Source organism: Phacochoerus africanus, chromosome 6 (genome assembly GCF_016906955.1).
Source record: "Phacochoerus africanus isolate WHEZ1 chromosome 6, ROS_Pafr_v1, whole genome shotgun sequence".
Lineage (NCBI taxonomy): Eukaryota > Metazoa > Chordata > Mammalia > Artiodactyla > Suidae > Phacochoerus > Phacochoerus africanus.
This window is the reverse complement of record NC_062549.1, coordinates 90608338-90628856: the sequence shown is the minus strand read 5'-3', so window position 1 is coordinate 90628856 and position 20519 is coordinate 90608338. Positions and strand designations below refer to the sequence as shown.

Genomic DNA, 20519 nt, shown 5'->3' with positions numbered 1-20519 from the left:
TCAAATCTTGTTCGTGTGCAGTCTCTCCGGGCCTCAGCTTCCCCATCGGGAAAGCAAGAGGCAGGGTCAGATCACATGGCCTCTGTTCTCTGGGATGCTGATGCTGTTGCCCAGGGCTCCCCCTCTGCCCTCCCTAAGGGGCACATCCCCCACCCCATACCGTCTCTCCCCTCTCTCAGTAGTGGCTGCCATGGGCCAGGACTTGGAGGGTGAGGGGAGCGGAGGGGGAGCACTCGGTGGGACAAACGGACCTTCCTCAGGCCAGTTGCTTAAGGGGCGGGAGGGGAGGAGTCCTCAGAGATCCTGTTTCAACAAACGTTTCTTTCCCGAGGAGGGAAGGCGGGGGAGAGGGGGAGAGGGACCTATTTAAAGCTACCCTGTTGCTCACTGTCTCTGCCTGTCTGCCAGGGTCTCTGGCGCCCCAGACCGGAGGTGTGAGCTCGGGATCCTCCTGGTGACCTCTCCAGTCAAGGTCCCGCAGCCACTCTGCCCCAAGATGGGCCGTGGGGTGAGTATCCCTAAAGAGCAGGGCTGGCTCTGGAGGGAGCTGTGCGGCTCTCTGGATGATGAGGGAGGCTGGAAGGAAGGACAAAGTGGGGATGGGACCCAGAGGGAGGAGTGGTGGGCTGCTTTGAACTTGGAAGTGTTGAGTCTCCCAGCCAGGACTGTGTGCACAGACGGACAGTGGCACTTGCTTGCTCGCCCCCTGAGTGCCGAGTTCTTTACCACCGACCCCAGGACCAGCCCCGAAGCTCACCACCCCCCGACCAGCATCCCCTCCAGCCCTCCCTCCACCCCCTGCCTCATCTCCTTCCCACCAAACCCCCATGGTCCCTCCTCTCTCACCGTATCTCCTGGCCTCCCAGCGGAAGGTTATTTGGTACTGAGAATGCCCCCTGCCTTCGCCACCCTCTGAAAGTATCCATTCCTCCAGGAGTCCCAGCCTGAGAGGATGGGGGTCCAATTTGTGGTTGCAGAGAGGGGCAAGGGGCATCTGCTTCTGAGTCACCAAGCATTTCCAGACACCAGCTCTGGGAGGGAGGGGGGACCCTGGGTTCCAGGGACAGCTGGGAGCAGTGAGCAAAGGCAGAGAGTGATGTGCCCCCAGCCCCTGGTCCAACACCCCCACCTACCCACCCGGCGCTGTCCCCGGCAGCATTGTGCTCGGGCTTCAGGCCATGCGCTTTGAGGACTTTCCCAGAGGCTGGTGAGAGCTGCAGGCACCCCCCCTCGGTCCACCCCAGCCTGTGGCATTCTGCAGCTCGGGATATGCCAAGGGGAAGATTAACAGCCACCAGGGATGGAAAGGGTGGGGGTGGCCAGGGCTGAGGCTTGGAGTTCTTGGAAATGAAATTTCCATATGGAGAAAAGTGACCCAATCTCTTTACATCCCAAGCCTGGTGGCTTTCCTTTTGTGGAATGCTGGCAGAAGGGAGCCCCGGGAGGGTGCTTAGGAAAGAGGGTGCCTGTGGGGAGCTGTGGCGGAGTTTCTGGGCCCAGGAGGGGGTCATGCAAGGACATGGTGTCGCACTGAGTTTAGCAGCTGGGAAAACTCTGAGCCTGGACACCAGGGTTCCTGAGCTAGGGTGGGAGCTATAAATAGAACCGGTGTGTGTGTGTGTGTGTGTGTGTGTGTGTGTGTGTGTGTGTGTGTGTGTGTGACGTATTCTCCATAGGCTGGAACTGATACAGATATCCACAGATGAGCACCTGTGTTTGTGTCTCAGCAGAAAAATTTGCAAACACGCAGGTCCTGGAGCAGGAGTGAACAGAGACATCGCTGTGGGGGGGGCGCTCATGAGGGTCTATGAAGAGCTGTCTCTGAGGTGTGGGCCTCACAGAGGAAGAGCTCACGACAGTGGGAATATGTACTGTCTTGGGATCTTCGGCGGCACCTTGACATCTCTTGTTCCCCCCGGGGGAAAGGAAGCCCCCAACTGAAGCACGGACCTCTGACCCCTCTTCTCCCCCACCTTAGAACAGGGTGCACTCAGCTCAAGGGGTCCTTGAGAAGCAGTTTGACCTTGACTTCTTCAGGGGTCTATGCTTCTCCCGCAGCCTCCCTGAATCCCATTCCCACCTGTCCACCCCCAGTAGCAAGTCAGGGAGCAGGACTGCCTCTGTTCAGACTGAGAGGCTGCGGGGTGTGGGTGCCCTTAGGGTTGGCGCTTGGAGTTCAACCCCCCAGGAGACTCCCAAAGAGGGAAGGCACCCCCATCCACATCCTCTTTCCCCTGCTCCTTCCCTCAGAGCAAGGCCCCACTGTCACCCCATCACCCTGTGGCCGTGAAGGGCAGCGTGGGAGTTGGGGGAAGGGACAGCCCTGGTGGGAGGGAGCCCAGCCCGCTCCAGCTGCCACGGAGAGGCTGCGGTGGGGGGAGCGTTGGCTGATTTCCAGCTGCCCCCACTCTGTCCCGGCCCTGTGCTTTCTCAGAAAGAACTCTCTGTTCTCCTTCAGCATTCAAGGCCCAGAGAGGGGAACTTGTGTTGGGGGAGAGGGAGGAGTAAGGGGGGGCTGGTGGGGGGGGGGGTCCTTGCTTCCTCTCTTTCTTTCTTGCCTGGGCAGCCTGCTGGCCCCAAATCTCTGCAGGCTCCTGGCCGCAGAGCCCAAGATCCCTGCCAGGACGGGGGCGGGGGGGGGGGGCAAGGGGCAGTGTGCCCTCAGCTCTGTGCCTGCCTGCGGGAGAGTGGGGTGGGAGCTTAGGGAAAGGGGGTGCTTCTCCGAGCGTCTTTGCTCAGCCACCGTCTCTATATGCCAGACATAGGTCTGTAGACCAGCACTGTTTTAAAACCATGCCTTTGATTCTAATTTTCATGAACCTTATTTCATGCCTGAATGTACAGAAATTCTCTGGGCTCTGCTCCCTGGCCCCCAGCTGCAGCCCTCTCCTCTGCGCATGCTCAGGCCCTGATCCTGCCCCGGGGGAGCTCCGTACTGTCATCCCGAGGCTGGCCAAACTGATCTCTTGCCTCTTGCCCCTTCGGTGCTTTTCATCTCTTTCTCAGCCCTGTCCCACCAAGGACAGAATCCAAAGCATTAGATTTGTGAATCCAAAGTGTTTCAATCCATTTAATTAAATGAGGCCTCCCAAGTCACCTGGGGAAGGGGGAGTTAGCGCTACTCATAGCCCTCCCCCACTGATTCCGTTGGACTGCTTCAGTCGCCCAGGATGATCAGCCTTATTATTATTATTATTATTATTATTATTATTATTATTACTAAAGTATAGTTGATTTGCAGTGTTTTGCCAATTTCAGATGATCAGCCTTTAGGAAGCAGAAAATATCCTTGATTCATAAATGGAAACAAACACACGATGTACTGGTCACCTTTGCTGAGAAGAGTAATTTTGAGCACACAGCCTGCAAAAAGCTCAGATCCTTCTAGATCGTTAGCGTCTAGGTGATAATGATAACGATGCACACCTCTCATTGCATCTCCTGATTTTACGGGTCAGACTTCTGCCTCCAGGAGCTAGATTTGTGATCTCTTCTGATCAGGGCAGCTGCCACACTCCTCTTCTGATCAGAGGCTTGCTCCTCTTTGATGAAAAGAAGTCTGCTAACCCTGTGCCCTGTGAATATACTCTGTATACTATCAGGGTAGATATGTGTCAATACACATTTATCCAAATCTGGAGAATGTACAGCACCAGGAAAGAATCCTAATGTAAACCATGGACTTTGAGCGATAATGGTGTGTCAATGTAGGTTCATCCATTGTAACGAAATGGACCATCTGGTGCCGATGTTGATGGAGGGGCAGCGCGTTGGGGGGTGGGGGGGCAGGAGGTATATGGGAGCCTATAAGTTCTGCTCATTTTGCTGTGAACCCAAAATCACTCTAAAAGTCTGTTTTTAAAAATATGTTATCCGGGGAGTTCCCTTCGTGGCTCAGAGGAAATGAATCTGACTAGTATCCACGAGGATGCAGATTCGATCCCTGGCTTTGCTCAGTGGGTTAAGGATCTGGTGTTGCCTGGTGGGAGCTGTGGTGTAGGTCACAGACGTGGCTGAGATCTGGTATTGCTGTGGCTGTGGCGTAGGCCCGCAGCTGCAGCTCCAATTCAGCCCCTAGCCTGGGAATCTCCATATGCCACAGATGCGGCTTTAAAAAGACCAAATAAAATAAAATAAAATAAATAAAATAAAAATTAAAATATAAAAATATGTTATCCGGAAGTTCCCCTTGTGGCTCAGTGTTTACGAACCCAACTAGCATCCATGAGGATGCAGGTTCAATTCCTGGCCTCACTCAGTGCGTTAAGGATCTGGCATTTCAACAAGCTGTGGTATAGGTTGCAGATGTGGCTTGGACCCTGAGTTGCTGTGACTGTGGTGTAGGCCAGCAGCTGCAGCTCCGATTCAACCCCTAGCCTGAAAACCTCCATATGCTGCAGGTGCAGCCCTAAAAAGACAAAAAATATATCCTGCCAAAAAAAGGGGGAGCAAACACCTTGACTGCAGAGCCTACTCAGTTATCTCCTATTTATGAAAAAAAAAAAATTACACCATAGTACAGACAAGCTCATCCCTGGAACCCTGGCATGGCTCTTAGGAGAAATGAGGACACAGGATAGAAAGCGAGCGGCCCCACCCTCTGTGACAAGGACATGGGATATCCTGAAGGAAGTGGGAGGAGAGGAGCCTGGAGGAGGGAGGCTGTCTACAGCGCCGATTTGATCCCTAGCCTGGGAATCTCCACATGCCACAGGTGCAGCCATAAAAAGCAAATAAAATAAAGTAAAATAAAATAAAATGTTTATCTGGTTTCACCAGAGGGACCAGGAATGCCTGGACCTAAGTGTTCCATGCATTTTCCGTTTTAAATTTATCCTCAAAGACAATTTCTTGTATTTTTAGACAAATAGGGCTCAGTTCCCCTCTCACCCAAATGTGCTTTGAGGCTTCCAGTTCTATGAATTGCCTTTTTTTTTTTTTTTTTCTTTTTAGGGCCACACCCTCAGCATATGGAGATTCCCAGGCTGGGGATCGAACCAGAGCTACAGCTGCCGGCCCACGCCACAGCCACAGCAACGCCAGATCCAAGCCACGAACGCAACCTACACTACCTCTCACGGCAACGCCGGATCCCCAACCCACTGAGCAAGGCCAGGGATCAAACCTGCAACCTCATGGTTCCTAGTCGGATTGTTTCTGCTGCACCACGACATGAACTCCTGTTTACCTTGCTTTAACAGCAGGGTTCTCCCAACAAACACAATCTTAGCAGAAGTCCAATGACTAAACAGCTAAGAGTGGGCTCCTGAGTCCTTAGCCCCTCAGCCTTTCCTGAAGTTCAAGTATAGAGCCTCATGACTCTGCCAATAGGTTTCAACCTGAGGGCCTGGGGTCCCCTCCACCTTACACCCCTCTTTCCTCCCCTGGGAGGACCACTGACTTTGAACCCACAGGCCCCCACTCCCAAGGCCTCAGCTCCCAGGCTGTCCAGTGGGAATAGAGGCTCCAGCCTCCAGCCTCCCTGACCCCCTGGGCTCTCCCTCCCTCCCACAGGCCGGCCGCGAGTACTCCCCTGCAGCCACCACTGCAGAAAATGGAGGTGGCAAGAAGAAGCAGAAGGAGAAGGAGCTGGATGAGCTGAAGAAGGAGGTGGCCATGGTGAGGCCCTCGTGGAAAGGGGGCCGAGGAAAAGGGCTCCGGTGCAGGGAGAATGGCTCCCGAGGCCCCGTGCACCCAGGGAAGCTCGCACCCACCCCTCCCACGCTCCCTGCCTGTCCCCTGTGTCCTCAATGCCCTCGTGTGCATTCTAGACATGCGCACTCTGCCTCCTTCCCCAAAGCATCTTGCCCTCCTTTCCCCAGGATGACCACAAGCTGTCCTTGGATGAGCTGGGCCGCAAGTACCAAGTGGATCTGTCCAAGGTGAGTGAAGGGGCTTCTAGGGAGGGTACCAGGCAGCTTCAGGCAGGAGCTTTAAAACTCTAATCCAACCCTCTTTACAGTCAAGGAAACTGAGGCCCAGAGACAAGTGAGTCGGTGGTGGTAGAACCAAGACTAGAACCCAGATCTCCTGCTTCCCAGTCTATTGCTCTTTTCCTATGGTTTCCAAAGTCAGGACTCCTTGGAACCCAAGCCCCAGGGGGCCTCTGGGCAGGGCTCTATCCCAAGCAGCTTCAGTGACACACTTCCTCTCATGAACGGATACACATGCAGTAGCGGGTAACCCGTGACTGTTATTACTGTAACAGGTTGGACACCTGCTACGCACATAGCCCTGGGATAGTCGTTTACATACTTTCCTCAGATCCTTAAAATAGGCGAGGTGTGGAGACCTGTTTATTAAAGCAAGGAGACTCTGAGAGAGAGCAGCTTCCCTTGCTGTTACATAAATAGTTAGTGGTGGAGTTTCCTTGTGGCACAACTGGTTAAGGATCCAGTGTTGGAGTTCCAGCTGTGGCTCAGCAGTAACAAATCAGACTAGGATCCATGAAGACTCAGATTTGATCCCTGGCCCTGCTCAGTGAATTAAGGATCCGGAGTTGCTGTGAGCTGCGGTGTAGGTCACAGACACAGCTCAGATCCTGCACTGCTGTGGCTGTGGTGTAGGCCAGCAGCTACAGCTCCAAATCGACCCCTAGCCTGAGAATTTCCATATGCCACGGGTACGGCCCTAAAAAATAAATAAATAAATAAATAAATAAATAAATAAGGATCCAGGGTTGTCATTGCAGTGGCTCAGTTCACTGGCCTGGGGAACTTCCATATGCAGTGGGTGTAGCCAAAAAAAAAAAAAAAAAGGCGGCACAGTCAGATTGCCAAGTCTAGCATTCTGAAAAGTAAAAAAAATCATTCATCAAAAATGTAGTGGATGTATGCCTCCTCCTGTAGGCCTTCCATGATTGCCCTTTTGAAAATTCTATGCCCCAATTCTTTTATTTTTGGCCACACCTGTGACATGTGGAAGTTCCCGAGTCAGGGATTGAACCACTTGGTAGCAGCCACCCCAGTTGCTGCACTGACAATGCCAGATACTTAACTCTGCACCACAAGAGAATTCCTATGCCCCAGTTCTTTTACTTTTAACTTTTTTTTTTTTTTTTTTTGGTCTTTGGTCTTTTTCTAGGGCCACACCCTCGTCATATGTAGGTTCCCAGGCTAGGGGTCTAATTGGAGCTGTAGCCTCGGGCCTACACCACAGCCACAGCAACTCAGGATCCGAACTGTGTCTGCGACCTACACCACAGCTCATGGCAACGCCAGATCCTTGACCCGCGGAAAGAGGCCAGGGATTGAACCGGCAACCTCATTGTTCCTAGTCAGATTCATTAACCACTGAGCCACGACGGGAACTCCTACCTTAACTTTTTAACAGCACTTTTCACTATCTGGCAATATTGTCTATTTACTGTGTGTCACTATGATTTAGTGAGGCAGTGACTCAGGCAGGGACTTGAGGGCCTTGTCCATCCCTGGATCCCCAGTGCTGACAATAGAGCCTGGCAGGTAGTAGGCGCTCAGTAGACATTTACTTAATAAATGAGGGGACAGGTAGACAGATAAATAAGAAGCAGTCTCGACCTTCAAGGAGCTCATAGTCCAGCAGCAGAAAGGAATGCAAATATGGAATTCCAATGCCTTGTGGAGAGTGCAGCTCTAGAATGATGCACAGGACACAGTGGGACCCAGAGAGGGGCATCTGAGCCAGCCTGGGGCCGGGGGCAAGGCCAGGAGAAACTCTCTGGGGAAAGTGATGGGTGGTTCGCAAAGCCGTGTAACATTGATGATCAATAATGTAGGACTCTTGCCGCAAGCTGTGCTGTGGGTCGCAGATGCAGCAGGGATCTGGCGTTGCTGTGGCTGTGGCTCTGGCATTGGCTGGCAGCTGCAGCTCCCAATCGACCCCTAGCCTGGAAACTTCCCTATGCTGCAGGTGCAGTCCTAAAAAAAAAAAAAGAGAGAGAGAGAGAAAAGAAAAAGAAAAAATATACTGTAGGACTCTCCTTGAATCCTTGGTGAAGTGGGGAATCCGAAGGAAGAGAGATGAGGCGGGGATGGGAACCAACCAAGATGTCTTTCCAGGGAGCCTCATCCAGGCTTATTCTTACCCTCCTCAGCCTCCAAGGCCTCCAACACCCATTGCAAATGCCCCCTCCTCCACGTGGCCTCTCGCAATGGTCCCCCCACCAGGTGGACTTTTCTCTCCACCTGGACATTGCTCCACTGCCCAGGAGCTGGTGGGAAGTGGTGAGGGGCCGGCTGGTTTCTGGAGGCAAGCTCCCAGCCCTCTCCTTGCCTCCCTCAGGGCCTCACCAACCAGAGGGCCCAGGACATTCTGGCTCGGGATGGGCCCAACGCCCTCACCCCGCCCCCAACAACCCCGGAGTGGGTCAAGTTCTGTCGCCAGCTTTTCGGGGGCTTCTCCATCCTGCTGTGGATCGGGGCCATCCTCTGCTTCCTGGCCTACGGCATCCAGGCTGCCATGGAGGATGAACCATCCAATGACAATGTAAGCCGGCCCATCTGACCTTGGACCAGCCCGGGACTCTGTCCTCCAGTCCTGAAACTCCAGTGCCGTGGGTGGGGGGCAGGGAGCAAGACCCTCATGTACCGTCCCACCACCCCTCTGCTCTTTAGGCTGGAAAGAGGTGAGGCTTCCATACACAGCTACAAACAGCCCCCTCCAACACACACACACACACACACACACACACACACACACACACAGAGCCATTTAAAACGGCCCCTCCCTGTTGCTTCATCCTTAAGTGGGCCTGCCTGCATCCCTAAGTCTTTACCCCTAGCGAAGTCCTTGTCCTGGGAACACCCTACGATTTTTCCCTCCCATCCAGTCTTGGGAAGCTCAGGATTAGAAGACTGAGGGGGAGGTTGGAAAGAAGGACATTCTGCCACCATTCTCACTCCCAGGTGGAGACGAAGGTGACACTGAATGCTCATCCGGGGTGGCAGCTGCCTCTCCAGGGTTGGGGAAAGGGCAGGTCCTTCAAATCTTGTCTCCTGGGAGCTCCCATTGTGGCTCCATGGCAACAATCCCGACTGGTATCCATAAGGATGCGGTTCCATCCCTGGCTTCATTCATTGGGTTAAGGATCCAGTGTGGCCATGAGCTGTGGTGTACATTGCAGACATCGCTTGAATCCCGAGATGCTGTGGCTGTGGTGTAGGCTGGCAGCTATAGCTCGGATTAGACCCCTAGCCAGGGAGCCCTCCATATGCCGCGGTGTAGCCTTAAAAAGACAAAAGTAATCTTGTCTCCTTACCAGCTCTACCTGGGTGTGGTTCTGGCAGCTGTGGTCATTGTCACGGGCTGCTTCTCCTACTACCAGGAAGCCAAGAGCTCCAAGATCATGGACTCTTTCAAGAACATGGTGCCTCAGGTAGAGGGCTGGCGGGGCTTTGGGCTGGGGCACAAGGTTTCTGGGAGAAGCCCGCTCACCTCTTCTCTACTCCTCCTATTCTGAGATGGAGGCTTGGGCAGAAAAGACACTCCAGCTCTCCATGCCAAGACCTAGTGTGTTGCTAAGGGCGCGAGGTTTGTCCTTCTCCTGGGTGGGGTCAGAGGTGAGGTGGGAGGCCAGCGGAAGATGGGGGTAGAGGGGAGCCCTTCAGGAGGTGCCCGGGGTCTCCCCACAGCAAGCCCTCGTGGTGCGGGAAGGAGAGAAGATGCAGATCAACGCAGAGGAGGTGGTGGTGGGAGACCTGGTGGAGGTCAAGGGTGGAGACCGTGTGCCAGCCGACCTCCGGATCATCTCCTCTCATGGCTGTAAGGTGAGGGGGCTGCGCCAGAGCATCTGGCTGAGTCTAAAAACAAGCTGCATAGGAGGTCCCGTTGTGGCTCAGCCATTAATGAACCCAACTAGTATCCATGAGGATGCGGGTTGGATCCCTGGCCTTGCTCAATGGGTTAGGTATCCAGTCTTGCCGTGAGCTGTGGTGTAGGTGGTGGCTGCAGCTCTGACTCGACCCCTAGCCTGGGAACTTCTGTATGCCACATATGTGGCCCTAAAAAAGCAAAACAACAACAATGACAACAAAAACTGCATAAAGCTGAGAGAGGCCAGCTAGAGGTTTAAAGTTTGAGAGACCCAGGTCCCAGTGTCCACACCTGCCCTGCACTGCCCAGCCACACTTTGTCCCCCATACAGTGCCTGTGCCTTGTCCCCTTGTATCTGTCTGCTATGAATGCTCTGCTCCCCAGGGCTTCCTCTGATAATCCACTTGCAATTGCTGAGTAGAATCACATGTCAGATGGTTTATATACATTTACATATTCCATCGAATTGAACTCTGCAAGAACGGTATAGTCACACAGGGCTGTTGCCTCTGGCCACACAAGTTGTGCCACGCACACAACCCTAGACGGTGCCATTTTCATAGGCTACTGCGTTGGTGGCGCCCCCCCCGTACTTGTGCCAGGCGGAGATTCTGCTTACCTTTCCCATTTTACAGATGAGTAAAGGGAGGCACTGTTGTTTAAGTAATAAGGCCAAGGTCATAGAAGAAGTCAGTGAGAGCCCAGATTCCAAACCAGAGCAGGGGCAATAGCTGAGTAATGCTATAAATATGTGATGAGGGCAAGTGCGATTTTGTCTCTCGTGTCATGGAGATTTGCGGCTGGAGACCGGAGGCAGCTGCATGCGCCCGAGTGTGTCTGCCCATCTGATGGCTCCCCACCCTCTTCCTCCTCAGGTGGATAACTCATCACTGACAGGCGAGTCAGAGCCTCAGACCCGCTCCCCCGAGTTCACCCACGAGAACCCGCTGGAGACCCGCAATATCTGTTTCTTCTCTACCAACTGTGTGGAAGGTGAGAGGCTGGCCCGCTGGGAAGCCTATTCTCCCAGCACCAGCGGAAGGAGGAGCCTGCATCCTGGGTCCCCAGGCAGGACGGGGGCTGTGGTTTTTCTTCCCTGTTAGCAGCCCGGCCATGGAGGAAGGAACCAAAGGGTCAGGGAGCCCTGAGTAGTACAGAAACTGTCCCCTCCACAGGGCAGGGAAGTGGCCGGGCTGCCACGAATGACTCCAGGGAAAAGTTACCTCCCTGTAGGAAGAGCTCTGTCTGTCCACCCAAGATGGAGAGGATTCCCAAGCCTTCAGTTGTCAGGGCAAGACCCCTACACACACACACACACACACACACACACATCCAAACAGCCTGACTCCTAGGAGTGTTTGGTGTGACTGATGGTTTCTGTCTCTGCTGGTTCTGGGACCAGCTGCTTCATTCTCTGAGCCTTGCATTGACTGGGGCCTGGGCTAGGGAAGGGGCACGAAAGCTTTCAGTCCAGCGGAACCCTGGAGCCTTTCTTGGGGCCACATTGGGCCTGTACTCCAGCAAAAGAAACTGCTCATCCTGCACAGGCTGCCCAGTTTGCCCCATTTCTGCTCTGAGTTCTCAAGATGGCCAAAGGCCCATAAGCAATCCTGTACCTGCTGCCACTTAGTGGCAGGAGTCCAAGCACCACCGGAACCCCTGCCCTCTGTGGTCATGCCAGTGAGCAGAGTCGGGACTGCCTCAGAGGGGGTGGGGGCAAGAGCTGGGGGGAGGAAGAGCCTGGGGAGACCCCCAGCCTCAGAAAGTGGGTCAAGGAAGGCCTTGTACCCACATCCCCCCACACACCTTTCCCTTCCTATTTCTCATTTCTCTTGAGTGTATTATGTTTCTCTGGGCTTTTCGATTCCTTCAGCAAGTTGGAATCACAGTGAAAATCACCACACATTGTTTCCTAAATAGTTAATGTACTGAGATTCTGAAATCTGCTCTCCATTTCTCGCAATTGTTTAAAAAAAAAAAAACTGACCATGCCTAGTAAAATATGTCCATTGCTGGAGTTCCTGTCGTGGCGCAGCAGAAACAAATCCAACTGGGAACCATGAGGTTGCAGGTTCAATCCCTGGCCTCGCTCAGTGGGTTAAGGATCTGGCGTTGCCATGAGCTGTGGTATTAGTCGCAGATGCAGCTCGGGTCTGGTGTTGCTGTGGCTGTGGTGTAGGCCGGCTGCTCTAGCTCTGATTAGACCCCCTAGCCTGGAAACCTCCATACGCCGCAGCTGTGGCCTTCAAAAGACAAAGAACCAAAAAAAAAGAAAAAAAAAAGTCCATTGCTTACTCTGAATTGTCTTGAAGAGAGGAGAGGAAATGAATGGAACTAACATTTGCTGAGCACTGACTATGTGCCAGGCACTGGTCTTTTTTCTGCACTGTCTAATTTAATTATTGAAACAATCCCTAGGGCATTACCATCATGGATCAGTGGTAACGAACCTGACTAGCATCCGTGCGGATGTGGGTTCAATCTCTGGCCTCGCTCAGTAGGTTAAGGATCCAGCGTTGCCGTGAGCTGTGGTTTAGGTCGCAGACACGGCTCGGATCCTGTGTTGCTGTGGCTGTCGTATAGGCATGGGAACTTCCATGTGGGGCTCTAAAAGACAAAAACAAAAAAAGATCCCTGGTAGGAATTCAAACAAGGTTGCTGACTCGGCTGCATGCTCTTTCCACTCTAGCCCACTTCCTCCCCGGAAGATCCCTGGAGTGTCTACATGAGGACTAGCGATTGCCTAGCATCTTCTGTAGAGATTCGTGCCTAATGTCGAGAAAGCAAAACTTCAGGCAGCAGGGAAAATCCACAAGTGCTTTCCTTTGCATTCATAATATATTTTTGGATGATAACAAGTATAGGATTGATTTTACCGAAATACCACAAGCAATATTTTTTGTTTCATTTACTGAATCTCCTCAGTTTGAACTTCAAGTTTATTTGCAAGGTTTATCCCCAGGCCCAAGTATAAGAGATAATAATGATTGTTGTGTTGAGTCTGGGATCGGCCATCTGTGCAGGGAGAGGAAGCCAAGTGAGGAAGCAGAGCCAGGGACCCCCCCACCCCCCACCCCAGATCCGAGTCCTTGAGTCCTTGGCTTGTTTACTCTGTGATGGTTTTTTCCTTTCCCTGGAAGGAGGATGGGACCTCAGTTCCTGGGGGCCCCAAGGCACCCGATCTGGTGTCCCTTCCTGTGTTGCAGGCACTGCCAGAGGCATCGTGATTGCCACCGGTGACCGCACGGTGATGGGCCGCATAGCCACTCTGGCCTCAGGCCTGGAGGTTGGGCGGACACCCATAGCCATGGAGATTGAGCACTTCATCCAGCTGATCACAGGGGTAGCTGTGTTCCTGGGGGTCTCCTTCTTCGTGCTGTCCCTTATCCTGGGCTACAGCTGGCTGGAGGCTGTTATCTTCCTCATCGGCATCATCGTGGCCAATGTGCCTGAGGGTCTGCTGGCCACTGTCACGGTGAGTGGGTCAGGCTGAGGGGCCTCCAGGGGAGGGCTTTGCTACTCTTCCTCAAAAGCAATAGAGGCTCGGAGTTCCTGTCGTGGCTCAGCAGAAACGAATCTGACGAGCATCCATGAGGATGCAGGTTCGATCCCTGGCCTTGCTCAGTGGGTTAAGGATCCAGCATTGCTGTGAGCTGTGGTGTAGGTCGCAGATGCGGCTCGGATCCCATGTTGCTGTGGCTGCGGTGTAGACTGGCAGCTGTAGCTCCGATTCAACCCCTAGCCTGGGAACGTCCTTATGCCTCAGGTGCTGCCTTAAAAAGCAAGCAAACAACAACGAAAAAGCAATAGAGGCTTGGGAGTTCCCTGGTGCCCTCGCAGTTGAAGACCCACTGTTGTCACTGCTGGGGTGCGGGTTCGACCCCTGGCCTGGGAACTTCCACATGCCATGGGATGGCCCAAAAAAAAAAAAAAAGGTAATAGAGGCTAATGGCTTCTCTGCAGGTTTTTCCCTTCCAGCCCCTAAACATCACTTATTTGATTCTCACTTACTGCATGGCTCAGAATTTGAGTCTAAAAAAATCTCAAGTTGGGCTGTGCCTTAGCACTCAGTTTCTCTCCCAGAGCTTGTCCTTTTCTCACACCCCTTATACTCGTCATCGTCCTCTGCAGTATGGAGCCCATCCTGGCCAACCGTCCCATAAAGATTCTCTCAAAGGTCACTGGTGACTGACGAGCAAATCCAGTGACATTTGCTCAGCTCCCATCCTTAACCCTGCCGCTGAAATGGATACTGCTGTCCACCCGCATAGCATTCTCTCTTTCGTTGATGACAGTGACACGTCATCCCTGTTCTCCTCTCCCCGTCCCTTGCAACATCTCCTCCTCCCCACCCCCACGGGTCCTCAGGCCTCAGTGCTCTGCTCCGCCCCTGATGCCCCCCAGTCTCTGGTGCCCGTTCTGTGATGATGGCTCTCACACACCTATACCCTGCTCTATTCTGGCCCTCTCTGGAGCGCTGGCCAAATGTCTTCCACTCCCTCTTGGAACGTTTCACCTAAATATACACTCATGACCTCAGTTCAGCATGTCTAAAATGGAACACATTCAGGACTTAACCTAGGTCCCTCGCAAGGCTGGTGGAGTTGGATCAAAGGAAGGGACAGAACCAGGGTCTGGGGTAAGGTCATGGGCATCTCCAGCTCCAGGCTGAGCCCTTTTTATTGCTCTCTCTCACCAGGTGTGTTTGACCCTGACGGCCAAGCGCATGGCTCGGAAGAACTGCCTGGTGAAGAACCTGGAGGCGGTGGAGACGCTGGGCTCCACCTCCACCATCTGTTCAGACAAGACGGGCACCCTCACCCAGAACCGCATGACCGTCGCCCATATGTGGTTTGACAACCAGATCCATGAGGCTGACACCACGGAAGACCAGTCTGGTGACTGGGCACTCCGTCCGGAGGGGTGGAGGGGACAGGAGGAAGTTCAGGGCACTGGGATGGCAGGGAGGATGGGCCGAGATATGGGCTCTAAAGGCGGGGGCCAAGCTCCTCAAAAGCAATAGAGGCTCCCTCCCTTCCTCCCAGGGGCCACGTTTGACAAACGATCCCCCACATGGACGGCCCTGTCCCGGATTGCTGGTCTCTGCAACCGTGCTGTCTTCAAGGCTGGGCAGGAGAACATCTCTGTGTCTAAGGTAAGGGTCCGGGGTCTCCACAGTCTGCCCATTTTGCTGATGCCCAGCTTCCCCTCTCGCACCCTGTGGCTGCCTCGGGGGCATCGTGCCCTCCCCCCTTGGTTCTCCACCGTGACATGGAATTCTCCTCTGGTGGCAGCGGGATACAGCCGGTGATGCCTCTGAGTCAGCTCTGCTCAAGTGCATTGAACTGTCCTGTGGGTCCGTGAGGAAGATGAGGGATAGAAACCCCAAGGTGGCAGAGATCCCTTTCAACTCAACCAACAAGTATCAGGTCGTTGGGGAGCTGGGTCAGGGGAAGAGGGAGGGAGGGACGGAAGTGAGGGGCGCGCAAAGTCAAAGGGGAATCCACAGGGGGAGATGGGGCATCTGAGCATCACGTCTTCTTACCCCGTCTCATCCCCCGGGCAATGTGGGGGACCAGATGTCTGGCTGCAATGACCTCCCCCTCCAGCTCCCAAATCTTCATCCCTTTACTACAACCTGTCACCCGCTCAACTCTGCTTCCCGGGGTTCAGCATCCTCTGGCCTCAGTCCCCCAACCTTTCTGTCCCATTCAGTTGAACCATGCTTGGAATTAAATTTCCTCAGGGTATCTCCTAGCCTGAGGCCGTCAGTTAAATGCCAAGAACGCAGCTATGTCCTGTAAAAGCCATAGGGGTAAAGCCCCCGAGAGGCCAGTATGGTGAAGGGGTGTGCTGATGACCCCTGGCCCCTAGCATGGTGCCTGTCCTAACTAATCCAAGTAAATATTTGTTAAGTGAATGAATGTCCTGTGGGAAGGTGACTCTCAGGTTACAGGGTTAGGACTATGAGGTCCAAACACCCATCTGCACATGGAGATTCTCCCTGTGTTGACAATGGTTGATGGATCAGGGGTTACTTTATTAAGGGAGTTTTCCTTACCAGCCTCTGCTCTGTCCCAGGCCCCATGCTGGGCACTGGACCTACCAAAACAAGTGTGGCCCCCTCTGTAACTTCCCGTCCTCTCTCCAGCTGTCCATCCACGAGCGAGAAGACAACCCCCAGAGCCATGTGCTGGTGATGAAGGGGGCCCCAGAGCGCATCCTGGACCGGTGCTCCTCCATCTTGGTGCAGGGCAAAGAGATCCCTCTGGACAAGGAGATGCAGGATGCCTTCCAGAATGCCTACCTGGAGCTGGGAGGACTGGGCGAGCGTGTGCTGGGTGAGGGGCCAGAATCAGGGAGCGAGGCTAAGAAAGAGTTCCCTGGGATGAGGGGCTCTGGGGGCATCTAGGTAACCACCTGCCTCCTCTCACTCCTCCCTTCTGCACCCTTCAGGCTTCTGTCAATTGAATCTGCCCTCTGGAAAGTTTCCTCGGGGCTTCAAATTCGACACAGATGAGCTGAACTTTCCCACGGAGAAGCTCTGCTTCGTGGGGCTCATGTCCATGATTGACCCTCCACGGGCTGCTGTGCCGGATGCTGTGGGCAAGTGCCGGAGTGCAGGCATCAAGGTACCAACCTCCCTTTCCAACCTTCCATCCTCTCTCCTCCCAAACACCGAAGGTCAAGGGGCTGCAGAGCCTGCTGCCCTGAGGAGACCTGGGCCACGGGTCTCCTCCATCCCGCTAACTGAGAAGAGAAGCCATCCATCTCCCAAGGAAAGCTGGCCCCTGCCTTGGACTCTCACCTTTGTGCCTTTTGCTCAGAGTGACCAGTCTCTCAAGCCCAGCCTCTCTCTCCAGGGCACAGCTCATGCCATTCAGATGTCAGGCACCTCTGTCTTGAGATCTGGTTGCCCTCCCCTTCCCAGCTGCTGCTCACCCTCTAGCCGTTTGGGATGAGATCAGCAGGCTCTCCATCTCCCATAGCCCCATAGACCAGCCCCAATCCTCATCCCACCAAACACATCACTCCAGGTTCTCTGGTCCCACCGCGATTGCCTCTCAACGACTGCTCTCTCCTTTGGGCCACATTCATTCTTCATCCAACAAATATGTATGCCTTCCAAGCCCTGTTCAAGGTGCTGGAGTTCAACACGCAAACAATGATGCCTCCCATCTTGGTTATTTTCCTGTTCTCAAGATGCAGCTCCTTAGCACTCTTAACTGGTCCAGTTACCAATTCTGGTGCCATCATGCGTCCCTCCTTTTTCAACACCACCCACCAGCAAACCAGTTCAGCTCAACCTGTCTCCTGCACTGGGGATGCAAAGATGAACATGACATAGTGCCTGGCCCCGGAGCTCACGACCCCTCGGAGTGGGGGCGGGGGGGAACAAATGCCTTTACATGAATCACAGCACAGTTTTAAGAGCTAGGGTTGTGGAGCACCTGCTATAGGTCAGGCACGCTAATAATAAAAGGAGCCCCTTGTGTCGTGAGGCTTTTACATGCATCAGGCACTATGCATCAGGTAAACACCAGACCTGTAGGATCTCATTTGATCTTCACAACAACCCTACAGGTAAGCACTAGTATTTTTCCCTTTTTTACATAGAAGGAACCACCTGAGGCTCTAAGTAACATGCCCAAGGCGAGAGAGCTCGTAAGTGGTAGAGCTGGGACTTGAACCAAGGCATTTGCTATTTCTTAACCATCACACCAGAGGGCTTGAAGGTATATATGTGTGTATATATATATGAGTTCTGAACCCCCCAACCACTGTCCCTTAAGGTAGGCATCATTACCTCCATTTAAAAATAAAACAAGCTGAGACTCAGAGTGGGCAATCAGCCTTCCCAAAATAAAACTGCTAGTAAGAAGGAGACTGGCTTTAGGAAGCACGGCCAACTCATCCGGAAAGCCCATGCTCCCCTTCTCTCCAGGCAGCCTGTTGCCGTGATCAGATCTGTCACCGAGGCTGGGGAAAGCATGTCCACAGGAACTCAAAGTGGCAGGGAGGCAGTTAAGTCCACCTCGGTGAACTGGACAATGTTTTACAGAGGGCACGATATTTGATCTGGGCCTCGAAGGGTGAAAAGCATTTTGTGAGGCAGGGAGGGAGCGGAAGGCACATCAAGAGCAGGGAACAGTGTGTACCCTGCTGTGGCTGGACTGTACCGGGTTGGGGGGGGGTTGCGGTGGGAGGTGGCCAAGGAGCCCTGGGGATTGAGACCGGAACGCTGGGCCAGGGCCAGCTGGAAGGACTTTGCCTAAATGCCAGACTTGGACTTTATCCTGTGAGCCACAGACAGCCACAGGTGGCACAGGGCAGAACAAGCTGTTAAGAGGCTACCTGGATGGAGGAGGGACTGGATTTGAAGAACTGCAGTCGGGGGACAGTGGGAGAGGCCATCGCAATAGTTCAGGCCAGGTGATGATCCGAACCAGGGCAGCGACAAAGGGAGTGGAGTAGTTACGCTTGAGAGATGTTTTGAGAACTCGGTGATCAAAGTGGATACGGGAGGCAAGGAGGATCCAGGAGGCAAAGGGACGGAATGAATGGAGGGATGGCATCTAAGGTGGGGAGCAGAGGTGCGGGCTCAGCGAGGATGGCAGGGGTGGAGCGTTCAAGTTGGATTTGACCTGAGGCTGGAAGCATCTGTGACACCCAGCAGGAGATGTTTCAGGGTAGGTGGGAATACAGTTGAGAACTCAAGAAAGAGGGCCAGGACTGGAGCAGTCAGTCTCATTTGCACATGAGCGCAAGTTAAAGACATGCTAGAATGCTGGATTCTATTGCTCAGGAAAGAGCAGGAGTGGGAATGAAACCCCAGCCACACTAACAAGAGGGACAGGAGAAAAAGAGGAGTCAGTGAAGGAGGGGAGGGTGGTAAGTGACAGGTGACCCTGAGTGATGTCCACCTAATGCCACTCACTCTACATGATGACCGGAGGGCAGGACTCGCTGTCACCATCATATTGAGACTCAGCGAAGGCACTTGGAAAGGTCTATGTTTGACCTTAGGTCCACCAGCTGACACCAAAGCCGCCTCCTCACTCCACTCAGTCGCCACCCCAGGAGGGGTGGGAAAAAGCATGAGAAGAGATGGAGGGGACCCAGGGATGAAGGGGTCCATGGAAGCCACGGGAGGACAGGGCTTCAAGGAGGGGGTGGGGAGCAGTGCCAAATTCTACAGAGGGTCGAGTAGGGTGGGAACCTCAAAGATGCTTTTGTCTTTCAGTTGGGAGGTGCCTGTGGCCTTAAGGGGTGGAAGAGAAGGCAGTGGGGACTTCCTTCTCAGTATCCATGGGATGCACCCCAAAAACCTCCCCATGTAAATGCTATCCTCAGCCAGCTCTGACCTTATGTTCATAAAAGCCTCTTGACCAGCTTCTCAGATGCTAACCCTCTCCCCAATTCAACTCTACACATTCTGCAACAGCGATGGACCACATCATGGTTCAGGCAGGAGTCACCTTTCCCACATGGCACAGGGACGTCAGAGACAGAGGAGCAGGTGGTGGAAGACAGTTAGAACGCCAGCAGCTATCACCTTAGGCACCAAGAAAACCGGGTTTGTTCTGGCTCCCTGGGACCTGGAGCAAATCCTGGGTCCTCTTGAAGCCTTTGTTTCCCCATTGGTGAAATGAAGGAGCTGCTAAGAGTCTTTCCAGCTCTGACAGCCTCGTACCCCATGAACTCTAAACTCCTAAACAATCCTAGAGTCTTCCCTTCCAAGGGACCCTCACTAACTTGTTACTCTGGCAGAGGCTTTCCTCCATTCAGGCTAGCCATCTCTGATCTCCTGAACATAGCTTGTGTCTCTTGGAGTTGCCTGGTGGTGCGGCAGGTTAAGGATCTGGCCTTGTGGCTGCAGCAGCTCCGGTCACTGCTGTGGGCAGGTTCAGTCTCTGGCCTGGGAACTTCTGCACACGGAGGGCTCAGCCAAAAAAAAAAAAAAAAAACTTGTTGTCCTGTCAGCCACCTTCTCTCCCCACTCCCCCGAACACACACATACACACAATTCCATTATTTTGGCTGGGATCTACCGGCCCCACCATCTAGTGGTCTAGCTCTTACGACTCTGAGAAAGGAATACAAGGAGCGAAAAACCTTGGAGTTCCCATCGCAGCTCAGGGAAAAGGAATCTGACTAGTATCCATGAGGATGCAGGTTTGAGCCCTGGCCTCACTCAGTGGGTTGGTGATCTGGCGTTGCCATGAACTGTGGTGTAGGTTGCAGACACGGGCTCAGATCTGGCATTGCTGTGGCTGTGGTGTATGCTGGTGGCTACAGCTCTGATTCAACCCCTAGCCTGGGAACCTCCATATGCTGCGGGTGCAGCCCTAAAGAGACACCAAAAAAAAAAAAAAACCACCTTAATGCTGCCTTCTTTTCTCTCCTCCCCTCTCTGCCAGGTGATCATGGTGACTGGGGACCACCCTATCACAGCCAAGGCCATTGCCAAAGGCGTGGGCATCATCTCAGAGGGCAATGAGACTGTGGAGGACATTGCTGCCCGGCTCAACATTCCTGTCAGCCAGGTCAACCCCAGGTGAGGCTCTGCAGGAGCCCTACCTCTTCCCCAAGGCATGTGAGAATCCCCTGTAGGGATCTGGTCCTAACCTCTGGCTCCCTAGTCCTGACATGTGGCCAGGCTGGGCCAATGATCAGCTGTGACACCTTGGAGATGTCACTTCACTTTTCGGAGCCTCCATTTTTTC

At 53.6% G+C, this 20519-nt stretch overlaps 1 protein-coding gene across 2 annotated transcripts in view; it reads left to right on the top strand.

Moving 5' to 3' along the window:
- Positions 1 to 382: 382 nt before the first annotated feature.
- Positions 383 to 20519, top strand: part of LOC125129462 (sodium/potassium-transporting ATPase subunit alpha-2) — a 28864-nt gene continuing 8727 nt past the window's right edge. For both annotated transcript variants that reach the window (XM_047784177.1, XM_047784178.1), the window contains exons 1-14: positions 383 to 508; positions 5515 to 5619; positions 5823 to 5882; positions 8263 to 8466; positions 9242 to 9355; positions 9612 to 9746; positions 10668 to 10785; positions 12999 to 13267; positions 14492 to 14690; positions 14838 to 14947; positions 15087 to 15221; positions 15944 to 16133; positions 16249 to 16424; positions 20214 to 20350. In XM_047784177.1, coding sequence (XP_047640133.1) covers positions 497 to 508; positions 5515 to 5619; positions 5823 to 5882; positions 8263 to 8466; positions 9242 to 9355; positions 9612 to 9746; positions 10668 to 10785; positions 12999 to 13267; positions 14492 to 14690; positions 14838 to 14947; positions 15087 to 15221; positions 15944 to 16133; positions 16249 to 16424; positions 20214 to 20350 — 1964 coding nt within the window. In that variant the 5' untranslated portion in view covers positions 383 to 496. The remainder of the gene's footprint in view (positions 509 to 5514; positions 5620 to 5822; positions 5883 to 8262; positions 8467 to 9241; positions 9356 to 9611; positions 9747 to 10667; positions 10786 to 12998; positions 13268 to 14491; positions 14691 to 14837; positions 14948 to 15086; positions 15222 to 15943; positions 16134 to 16248; positions 16425 to 20213; positions 20351 to 20519) is intronic.